At 37.1% G+C, this 12,395-nt stretch overlaps 1 protein-coding gene across 2 annotated transcripts in view; it reads right to left on the reverse strand.

Annotated features, from left to right (window-relative positions):
• Positions 1-1,758: 1,758 nt before the first annotated feature.
• NCAPG2 (non-SMC condensin II complex subunit G2) overlaps positions 1,759-12,395 on the reverse strand; it is a 37,277-nt gene continuing 26,640 nt past the window's right edge. For both annotated transcript variants that reach the window (XM_003640678.6, XM_040695618.2), the window contains 6 exons: positions 11,729-11,913; positions 10,784-10,927; positions 9,591-9,694; positions 8,644-8,741; positions 8,057-8,159; positions 1,759-4,425 (listed from right to left, as the gene is read on the reverse strand). In XM_003640678.6, coding sequence (XP_003640726.2) covers positions 4,374-4,425; positions 8,057-8,159; positions 8,644-8,741; positions 9,591-9,694; positions 10,784-10,927; positions 11,729-11,913 — 686 coding nt within the window. In that variant the 3' untranslated portion in view covers positions 1,759-4,373. The remainder of the gene's footprint in view (positions 4,426-8,056; positions 8,160-8,643; positions 8,742-9,590; positions 9,695-10,783; positions 10,928-11,728; positions 11,914-12,395) is intronic.

Raw genomic sequence — 12,395 nt, forward strand, 5'->3', positions numbered from 1 at the left:
GACAGTACCTCACACACACACGCTAAAAGTATTTGTAATTGGCACAAAGTTTGCAGCAGTATTAAAAATAGGACTAGAATGTTACATAGGAAGACTTCAGTAACATTAGATCTGGAGTAACACAGAAGAAAATAAGTGTAAAGTCATAACTTTGGGAAGTCTTACTTTCACAAAAGCAATGTGATCCTCTGTCAAATCAAAGGAGATAAAAGCTGTAACAGCTTCTATTTCCCAGTTGTGAGGAGTAATAAAGTAACAGCAACAGAACTGCCACTGGTACTGCCTTGAAAAACTGCTGACTCACAGAGCAGAAGGTTAATTTCCACTGTTGAAGTTTCATCAGTACTAATGCATGCAATTTCTGCAGCTTCCCTAGGACTGTGATGTATTAACCCATGGTTAGAAGACCCATTAGAGAAGACATAAGGACACGTCTATGCTGAACGATATAACCTTGTGAAAAAAATGCCAATGATTTCTGGCTAAATTAAAGCTACAATTACAGCACAATTAAAATTACATAGCCGCTTGAAGCCTGGGGCTGCGAGTAAGGTTATGCTCAGCCAGGTGGCTGAACAGAACCCAGGACTAAGAACTCTTGTTATCTGAAGTAGATTAGGAAAAACACGTGCCTAGTTGCCATGGCTTAAGGGAACTGCTGGCTGCCTGGGAAAAGGGAAAGGCTACTCCTGAAAGTTGTCCTTGAGCAGCTAATTGTCAAGATAAGAGTACCAAGACACGCTGTGCTGGCTGGAACATTCAGCTGCAACTATCGCTGCTCTCAGTACAGCCATGGCAGGAAACTGTAAGTGGTCTTCATTCACAATAGAAGCAAATCAGGGAAGAATAGTAGAAGTTAATTCATGCAGCTTATCATTTTACATCACAATCCTTATGATATTTTTTTGCTAAGCATTTACCATAAGATGAATGTGTCTTCAAAATTAGTCTCTCCGATTTCCTTTTCTAAGCCATAAGACCACAAAGCACTTCATAGCACTACACGCAAATACGAATGCAAAGTGAATTGCAGCTATCATTAGATTAAACATCAGGTGCAAAAGAGATTTATTTTCCTTTTCTTTGGCAAACTTCAAAGGTTGTGCAGTTGGATCCATACTGAAGACTTTTCCTGTTTGCTGAGGAGTAAGCTTGAGATCTCCTGGGTTTTCTTCAGCTCGTAATTCGAAGCTGTGATAGATGGAAGACTGCTGGGCCTTGTTTCCCAGCCAGAAAACAGAGCAAACAAACTTTGCTGTCAAAAATGGGACCAAACCCCTAACAAATACAGCAAACTAATATAGATAAGATTAATGAAATCATTTAAAGGAATTCATTTCTTCACTAAATATTTAAACTGGGTATATACGTATGAAGGAGAGCGTTATAAGCATGCCATTTGCAGGTACAGCTTTTGACTAGAAAACTTACTCTTCAGGTAGCTGTATGTTAACAGTGGCTCCCAAGGCAAATTGCTCAAAGAATATCTTAAGAATGGTGTTATCTTGGTCATATTTCAAACAATTTTATTACTCAAAGTCATCCTCTTGGAAAACTGAACAGATCTCAGTGGGTCTGAGAACTGTAGGAAGTTCTACGACATACAGTTGTGATAGTATAGACAGTCAAATAAACTCTTCTCAATATCAGTCACCCCATAACAACAAGCAAAGATCAGTCCCTCTCCCCCAGCAGTACTGCAAAGGCACTTTCTATTAGTAAGATAAAACACATCGATTTACAGGTTTCAAAAAACAATGAAGCTTAAGAAATATACACTTTATTTATATCTTGAAAACAAGAAAACTGTAAGGATGTAACGATTTGACAAAACTTTGTAATGAGAACACTGACTAAAATCTGACTAAATTGATGGAAAATTATGAAGACCCAAGGAGAAAGCGTGACAGATTTTGTCACAAGGAATTGAGAGATCAGTACTTGTGTTGCAGAAAGCCAATAGTTTTTCACCCAGGAGAGGAGCTATAACAGAGCTGGATTGGATCTTGAGATCTACAGACCAGCAGCACTGCTACCACAGAACTATTCCAACCCCCTGGAGAACCACTTGAGCATCAGCCACCAGGAAGACAAAGGTTCATCTTTAAGCTTTCTTACCCTTCCTGGCAATATCACCTCTGAGTTCTTCAGAATAAATCTGCCTATTGCTGCTGTTGGCAGTTATCTCTATTGCAGGATCTGGAATACTGAGTCTGTAACAGGTAGTCCATCAAGAAAAAAAAGATAGAACTGAAAAAGCAGCGTTACAGACTGAGGAGAATAAAAAGGCAGTAACTCTTCTCATCTAATATAAGCAAATAGTGAAAGACCAAAAAGCAGAAGAAAAATCTGTAGTGATTTACATACTCATTAACTAATTTGTAGAATCAAGATTTAAAAGGTCATTACAGGAACACCTGCCTGTTAGCAGATGTAGAAGAATGAAGGCCAAAGGACACCCAGTTTTTATAAAGATGTTGATAGATAAGCAGTTGGCAGACCTACAGCTACGTGGTGGGGCAGCATGTCTTTCTGGCTCAGGCTACTGTTGTGGAGAAAGTAAATCTGGAATTCACTTCTCCATAAGCACACACACTGACTTCCCTGTTGTAAAGTCTGACAGTTTATTAAGGATGTGGTTATTTTTAAATATCAACATTCCAGTTAAATAAGCTTCTACATAGAAGATTAATGCACTACAAAGATGTCTGTTTAGATAGATGGGGGAAGAGCACTGTGCACAGATCCTAATCAAAAATTAAGAGTCTGACTTAATTTAGGTAAATTTGCTAATTTCAGTGCCAGTGCCACTCAGTAACATCGGAGATGTCAGTGAGCCATTTGTGTAGGCACTACATGAGAAGCATCCTGTCCCACTTTGTAGACAACCATTAGATAACCAAGTTTAAGATAGTCACTGTTTGCCATCTTTTCAGTCTCTGCCTCAATCAGTTTCTGGGGCTGCCTAGTAGATCTAAAACAGGCAAAAACATAGCATTGTGAACTTAGACATCTGATTTATATATGCCTCAGTTAAGGCAAAATAACGTTCTGCAATTAACATTGTAATATTAGTTTCGAGAGAGCATCTGTTCACATTATAAAGCTAAACAAGTGGCTTACACGTCTGCATCGCCTGTGGCATTAATTTGTAAAAAGAGCCAAATACAAAGCAATTAAACTTATTTAAATTGAGAGGAAGCTCATGAGATAATCCAGTTCAATCCCCAACTCAGGCAGGAGTAACTTCAAAATTATGTCACACTGGCCAATCAAGTTCTTGTCATCTCCAAGGATGGATCTTGCACTGTCTTTCTGACAAATCTGTTCCTGTTCCGTTTTGTTTCACTTTCATCAGGAAAAAACTGTCACATGTCCAGTTTCCCTTGCTGCAGCTTGTGGCCACTGCCTTGTGTTTTCTTGATTTGTACTTCTGAGAACAGTCTTTTCATAATCCTCATCACGTAGGTGAAGACAGCAATGAGATCACTCTTCTGCTGTAGTATGGAATTTGTCCATTGCAGGTAGAGGACTTTGCGTGTGTCTGGGTTTAAACTACGAGATTTGCTGTTTTCTATGTCCAGTGGTCAGGTTGCTACTGAGCTGGACAACATCACCCCTCAACTGTTTCAACCACTGCTCCCAAGGTGGTGTCACCTGGCAACTGACTGAGTTTGCATTTCATTCCCTGCCAAAGATGTTCAATGAAAATGTTGAGCAGTACTGGCAACAACAGTGTCTGCCTTGAGGAACGCCATTAGTATGACTTCGTAGCACCATTACTGTTAAAACCTGAGTGTCCAGGCAGTCTTCCACTCTCTATGTAGCTCATCCAGTACGCTCCATCTCTCTCCAACTTGGCCACAAATATATCATGTAAGTCTCTGTAAACAGTCTTTCTAAGGACAGGAAAGCTGACATCCTCTGCTCTTATTCCATTCACAAAAAGGAAGGAAATGTGATTGGCCAAGAAGAATTTGCTCTTTGTGCTTTCATGTTGGCAATACCCAAACACCTTGTTGTACTTCATGTGCCTTGTCAGGAATATTCTCTGAGAATTTCCCAGGGACTGAGGCTACGTGCTGCCTCAATGCCAAAGTGTAAGATACAATTATCAGTTGTTTGATGAAAACAAGATAGTCATTTTTACTCTCCCTCCCCAAATGACAATTTTATACAAAACAGCCTTCTTAGAGGTCTTTGACAATCTTTAATACTACATGATTTCTATATACACTGCTATACTTTTTTGCCTGCTTTAACTGTACAGAATAGCAGGAAATAAATCTTAACTATTAATAAATTTACAATATAACATTTTCTTTTAAACAATATATCTTCTTTCAGTTTTCAGGACAAAAGCTTCCACATGGTCAAGGATTCAGAAGTTCATCCAGAATTTTCTGAGATGATTCATACAGAATTCTGAAACAGCATAAAACAATGCATAACACAGTTAGACAGCTGAAATCAGTCCTCAGCTGAAATCAGTCCTCAGCTACTTGTTTGCAAGGGTACAGCGAGATTCCCCATTTCTTTGGCTATTTATTCCATTAAAAAATTAAATCTCTCTTTACAAAATCACTTTTGAAACATCTGCTTTTCTTCAACTCGACCATTTTTCTGCTGACCATCTCTAGATATAATTTACAACAAATGAGTTTAATTTACTAAGCCAATTCGAGCATGTTTGCAATTATCTCAGCATTTACACAAATTGAGAAGCACCAACTCTTCACAGCTTTTTTAAACAGAAATAGTCAAATCCTTCACTGCTACTTCACACTAAAACCACTTTTCATTTTTCTGTTCTCCCTCATTCTTCTCTTTGTAATTTTTCGCCTCAACTGTGGTCATTTTTTTCCCCCACGCCTGAGCAGTCTGTCTTTTTCTTATTAACTTTCTCCTTCAGCTACTTATACACCCACAATAGTCATTTTCTTTCTCTTTTGTTTCACATTACTCCTAAACAGCCTCAGAAGTCAGCTTTGGAACTTCCATTTGGAAGGCCCGTTTATTTTCTTACATTCCCTGAAATACTCAGTCACAGGGGTGCCTTTGTAGTTGCATTTTAACACAACTTCTACTGGTAATGCTCCACGATACCCTGTGAAGGCAGAAGGACTTTGGTCTTCTGCCAAAACATTATTTCATTATTGCATTGTTAACCACTATGAACTTTATCCTTCATGCTACTTTATTACTATTGTTGTTACAGACCTACACTTGAGAAGCAAGATTAGTCAGATATTAATCACAGTGAGGCAGGGCACTCATTAAGAGACATCAAGACCAGACATACAACAGACAAAGCAGTATACTGCTTGTCGGATCACCCTGAATTCCTACAGCCATGGCGGTGCCACATATTTCTACTTTAAAATGCTAATAGCCTTTGAGGTTAGGAAATACTACTTCTCTGAAAGAGTGGTCAGGTGCTGGAATGGGCTGCCCACAGAGGTGGTGGAGTCACCAACCCTGGAGGTGTTCAAGGAACATTTAAAGGTTGTGCTGAGGGACATGGTTTAGTGAGAACTATTGCTGAAAGTGACTGGTTGATCTTGGAGGTCTTTCCCAACCTTGGTGATTCTGTGATTCAGCCATTATGGATCTCAACGGACAAAATAACTTAAGATTAAAATGTACTATTAAATTACTATAACCATTTAAGTACTGTGGTCCTATGCACAGTGCTACTTTGTATATTTTTTGTTACAATTTAAGGCCAATAGGACAGTCCTTCTGGGAAGCTGGACTACTTACCAGCAACACAACCGGCCAAGCTGTACACAATAACCCATCTACCAGAATAACTGCAGGCCTACCCAGACAGGTAAGCTTAAGACAGTTTTTCTAGGTACACATGCAGTGACCTTGTTGATATGTAGCAGACAAATCATACAATGTTTACATTACAAAACAATGCAAGAATCATTATTCAGAGGCAGCGAGAGTGCAAAAAGGACACTGGGAAGCAAGCTGGATGATAATACTAACGAAAAATGTTCATTTTTCCTTTGTTCTGTTTAAATTCTAGCAACTCATATACTGAGATGCTAATTAAGGTAATTACAGAATACCAAGAAAAAAAGGTATTATTTCAAAGTGCATTTGTTTCAAAGAGCATAGAACAGTTTTCTGTAGCCTCCAAATCACTGCATTGGCAGCTTTATTAGCTTTTTTTTTTTTTGGCTTAGAAATAAATACCTGCATTTTATAAACTAAATTAATGTGTGTGCTATTACTCTTGAGGAAATTCTCTCAATATACAACATGCTGTCCAGAATTTTAAAGTGCACTGAACAGCAATTTTAGACCCATGGGGCCTTCTTAAACTGCTAGCTCAGCTGAGAAGGGAAGACTAATTTATAATGAAAAGTTTTGCTTCTAAATTAGTGTAACAATTCCTTGCTTAACGACAGCACTTTAAGTACTCCACCAGACAGGTTTTTACCTATTTCTTTCTTCATTAATATGTAATAGATTACTTCTAAGTTTAAGATGCTGGTGCAGAATGTCAGGTCTCTTGGGAAATTATAGCATCTCACCATTTCCTAGTATACCTGGGCATTAAATAAAGCAAGCCACCAAAGTTACTAAGAGATAATAGAAGGAAGTAGTAATATTACAAAGTAGTAATATTATGAGTACTATGAAGTATTAGTTAAAACACAGCAAGAAGTTTTAGCAGAAGTGCAACACCACGTTTGTAGCGTTGTGCACAAAGTAACAATCAAACATCTACCTTGCAGCATTCCATAATTAATATTTTTAGGTTTGGTAAGCAAAGTGGGAAAATACAATAATAACAAGTTTACAAAGAACAGTGCACATTTCAGATTGTATAACCCCACTGTAATTACACTGAGCACAGTGTGACTAGAGCACTAAAAATGGCATGTCTGCAAACACTACAGGCCCAGGCTGTTCCACCATCATGCCTATCTAAGAAAGCACAAACACTATAAATTAGTCCTAGAAAACCTCATCTTCGAAGAACTTTCTCCTAACCTTTACCAACATGAATTTCTTTCCTTTCTGGAGATAAGGGTAAAAAAAACAAAAACAAAAACAACAACAACAAAAGTATACCAACCCAACATATCTGTGGGTGTTGTTACTGTACAATTACAATTCTCACAAGTTCAAATACTATCACAGAGCTTTGCGGAATGTTTTGTTATCACACTGTAATTCAGATTCTTTTCCTGAACACTTCTCATCATCGTATTTGTATTCATAAGCTCTCGATTTTATCTGCAACTGGCTTTTTATGATAAGAAGGCAGCCATTCATACATCACAAAACTAATCACTGTGTAGTATCTTATGCTCTTCATCTGTCCCAACTTCTAGGCTGGGGCAGAGAGGTTCACATACATTCATAAAGCAATTATCTGTGTTCTTACTGAAATTTATAGTCGGAAGTGCACTCAAGTGGCAGCAATTATTCATTCTCATGTGCCTATTTATTTAATTATGGTAAGATATGCTTCAAATTCTCAGCCTTTTCTTGATTAAAAGAATTGCAAACTGAATCATAATACTCTGCTTCTAGCCTTTCCTTTCCAGTATATAATTATCTTTTAAAAAAATATTTTGGTATAAACTTTGGTGTAACCCAACATTATATAACTTAACGGAAAAAAAATTGTTCATTTCTGCTTGATTTTGTTTCTAAGGTAGGTCTCAACCAAAAGAACTTTGATCTCAGTTCAACAACTAGCTAAAACAAGCAGCAGTCACTACTGTGAACTCTTACTCTTGTGAGTATGGCAATAATATGGGATTAAGTCATAACACATTCAAATTAAATCCCCCCCCCCCCCCCCCCCAAAAAAAAAAAGAAAACAACCCAAACTAAAATAAATATGTAAAGATTACAATCACAGCAAATGCATGGCAGGAAATTTAATACTGTGCTGAACTCAGTGTCTCACAAGGTTTTTACCCCCTATTTTAAAACATGTGATCATTCAGAATGCTTCAGCTGTATTATAGAAGACATCAGAAAGGGTATAGGAGAGGTTAGTGTTCATTTCCCATAGCAAATTTACCTTTCAGTACTGCTAGATTCTTCTGTGGCAGCTTCCTTGTAGGTTATAAGCTTTCTCTGAATGACAGGTGCAACATCTTTTAGAAGTGAAGTTTTGTGCTTACCTATTTGGAATAAGGTTATGTTAAAACACTGAACAAAAATAATGCTTAACTAAAAAAAAAGAAAGCAAGCCCAAAAACCTTATGCACATTTTCATGGAGTGTCTTTTAAAAGGACAAAAGAAAAAAACCCCAAACCCACAACACTTTAATTAAAGATTAGATAGGACTAGATTTTCACTGCCCTAGATTAATTACTGTGTGTTTCAGCAAACCAAAATATAGAGATGGACTGTATGAGTGAGTAGTCGTATTTTCCAGCTCACTACAAAATTTGTAAGTCCAAAGCTTAACACCGTCATGTACAAGTGATATGCCTTAGCACCTGCTGAATTGGCTTTTTAAATTACACCAGCAATAAATAAATTAAAAAGTATATAGTACTATATATATATATATATACACACATACTATATGTATATATATATATATATATATATGCATACACACACACACACACCTATAGTACAGAATTGGTTTGACTGACCTTTAATTACAATCACAGTGCAGACCATAGATGTAAGACTAAAAATCCCTTCAATTTCTTCTGATAGAATGCATTCCAGTAATTCATTTAAAAATGACCTAAGAAAAAAATAACATACTTTCTAAATCATGTTTATTTCAAAATAGAACAGAACAAGCTTGTGATTATACTATGCCGCCACCACAGCTTCGAAGATACCACACAGGGCAAAGCTGTGCTCATGGGGTGATGGAGAACTACAGGCTTCTTATGGGACTGTGAGCGTGTTTGAGTTCATATATTGCTGGGGAAGAAAATAAAAGCTTTTCCCACAGAATAAATAGCTTCTCTAAGAAATAAAGAGCTCGTGGAGTATTTTGGGAAGAACAGTCTGAAAAAAATACTGTAACCACTGGAATGTAATTTATACAATTTATAGTGAACTTTCTAAAATCAATTTATAGTGAAGTTTAAAATACACTATATGACTCCAGTGGATTGCCAGTAACAGCTCAGGCCCTTAAATCTAATACTACTTGTAGCTCAATTACAACCTAGAGTTTAATTAACATTTTGTTCTAAAACGTGTATGTCATAAAATTTAAATTGGAAGCGTTTCCAATTAAAAAAAAACAGAGAAGAACTCTTCTATCAAAATATAGGACTTGGAAAAGGTTTTGAATTTTATACAGCCATTCTTTCTTATGAATGAAAAAAGGAAAGATGTCTGATCAAAGACCTCAGTTAGATGAACAGTCTTGTAAATAAGCACTGTTGGACCCTTACAAAAAGAGAAAAAACTCACCAGTCAATATCTTCAAGATTACCATCATGCAGGTGAATTTATTAAATTTCAAAGTTTCTCAAAATACATTTGAATTCAGAAATTAAAATGTTATTGAATATATACAAGCTGTTCTATTCTACGTTATTAACAACCTTGGACAATGCAATGGAGAAACATTTACCTGACCACATTAACAGACTTCATAATTATTGCCATTAAGCTGCTTGAAAGAGGCGGAAGGTCTGAAACTGTCCTTGGTATAGTGAAAGCTTTTTCACTGGAAGCCTAAAGAAGAAACAGTCAATAACTTAACACATACGCAGAAAATATCCAGGCAAATCTATACTGCAGTAATTACACTCAACGAGACCTATCCTTAAATAATTAGAAAACAACATTCCCATGCATTGTTTGAACCCCTTACATCAATTGTGCAGTGTCCAAAATAATAAAAAACATAATTTGAAAGGCTAAAACTGAACCACGTAAACAGCATCATGGGAAACAGTCTCCACAGTTTGCCTGAGTACAAGTTTATGACCAGTCACTACTTATAAACACACAGCATACTGAACAGAAATAAATATCCTTTGTGTCTTCATGTTTAAGTATATACCACAATTTCTTAAATTTAGATGCCAGTGATTCCCTAGGCCAACTCTTTTTGTTCTGCATAGAACATATCTGTACAGCAAAATACAGAATTCATTCCCTTTCTTCCATTGGTAGGCACATGTTAAGCCACTTCCTGGAAAGCAAGGTTGGAAAGAGGCTCTCTCTGACAGAGAGCATAACGGTTGCTTGGAAAGACAAGTGTTGTAACCACAAATGATCCCTCTTCCTCCTCCTTCCCCCAAACTTTGATTGCTGAGCACATTAGCAGTTCTGAAGCGTGCCTGTGGTCAGTCAGGGTCAGCTGCCTTGGCTGAGGGAAAGTCCTGACACTGTGCAAACACTGCTTAACAACAGCCAAAACTTGCTGGTGTACCACCAACGCTGTTTCAAACTCAAATGGAAACCAAAGCAGCATACAAGCTGCTATGAAAGAAGTTAACTCCTTCAAAGCCGGACTCAGTACAAATACAAACACAAAGAACTTCTCAAAAAAGACCATGTCGTTTACCCCCAACACTGCCTGACTTCTAAAATTTTCTGCAAGAATCAGATACTGAACAAAGTATCAGGACAGACATCTTACATGTGTTTGTAAACCCGAGAGGTGCATTTTAAGATCAAATTATAGCAAATAAAACATCCTATTTGTTCCATGCCATAACACACAAAATCCTCATCTGCAGTAGGAAAAACACGTTTTCTGAACACAGCTTTCTACTTCCAATATAACCTTTAAAAAGCAATCAGCAATAACTTTACCTCCTGTAGCGCATACTTTATCTCTGCCAGTATTGCAGCTAGGAGAGTGGAGAACACACTCTGGTGAACTGCCGGGCAAAATGAATGCCAGCACTGGACTGCATGTAAGAAATCTCCAAGAGGTGTTTGAATTGACTGAATCAACTGAAATCAAAGAAAAACAGATCAGCTGCTTGAGACTGCATGAAAATGATTAAAGTATTTCAACAGACCACTGTCTGCAAAGAAGTGTAGATGACACCCTGAAAGTCACTGTGGTACTCCATTCACTTGGGATCAGGAGGGAAATCAGTAACATAGGTCAGAAGTCTACTCACAAGTTTCAGAAAAAAGCAAACAAATCAATGATTGAATCAAAAAAAACCCCATATTTCAAAAGTCCTAATAAGCAGATCATCATATTTCCCACTGTGATCTGTCTATCTTACTACTATCTTCTCTGCTATAAAATGCAAGAAGCTAAATTTTCTACAAAGATAGAAAGTCTGGAGAACTTTGAGACATCGTCCACATGTTGAAGCTGATGTCATTCATGCTGAAACAAACATAAAATAGCCATAATTTCTTATCTCTCCCAAGATCAGAACATATATTACCAAATCCTTTGCTCAGGATTAAGTCCATTTTCATTGATGAGAAGGTTAATAGTGTATCTAACCTATGACCTAACCTAAAGTGTAGGTCATTGGTACAGTAGATCATTCATAGGGTAGATCATTGGCAACATAACACGCTGTTCTCTGGTTTACTAGCAATTCTGTCACAAGACCAACTGCGGTTAAAAAAAACTATTGGAGATGGGGAAACAAATTAATATTAGAAAAAGTTACTGAGAATATAAATCAGATGTTGAATGGAGTAACAACCTCAAAGCATAACATCACTTTACATTTGAGTACAAGTATGGATCCATCCACATACAGGTAGTGATGTTAAGAGTAATACCTGAATCCCTTCTCCAGGCTGCTCCTTGATTCTGCTTGCAACACATTCTAAAACCTTCTGGAAGATGGTCTGTACAGCATGGAGGACATTTGCTACTTCATCCACCTCAGTGCTCTGGGTCAGAGAAGCTTCAGTAATTTCTTTTAGTGCACACAATAGTACTGGTGTACAAAAGGCACCCCTGGCTAAAGAGATAAATACCACAGTATACACATTGAAATGAGATATTCTTGAGATACAAGTTTTAAAAAACAAACCTCATATACCACAAACAGCTATAGTTCCCTAGACGATGCATTTAGTTTCTGAGCACCTTCAGCTGAATTTTTCATGTATTTCAATTAGTATTTAATTAAGTATAAATCCAGTGTTCCTTCAAAAAATTCTTGAAGTATATGGAATAAAACTGTATATTTTGTGAGGAACTGAGCTTTAATTCTGTCTCTTCTGTCAACCTAACTTTTCAAATGTGAGCCAAATTTAAATTTCACTACAATTTTGCCTCCTAAGATAGATATACACCATAAAATCAGCGTGCATAATTATTTATGTACATATAGTACTGTGTGATATACCAATTATGTAACAGGAATTTAACAACAAGGAAAAAACTTTAGTTACCAACAATGATAAGATGCTGGACAGCTTCTCTGCTCGCTTTCAACTT

This window comes from Gallus gallus, chromosome 2, assembly GCF_016699485.2.
Source record: "Gallus gallus isolate bGalGal1 chromosome 2, bGalGal1.mat.broiler.GRCg7b, whole genome shotgun sequence".
NCBI classification, from domain to species: Eukaryota; Metazoa; Chordata; class Aves; order Galliformes; family Phasianidae; genus Gallus; species Gallus gallus.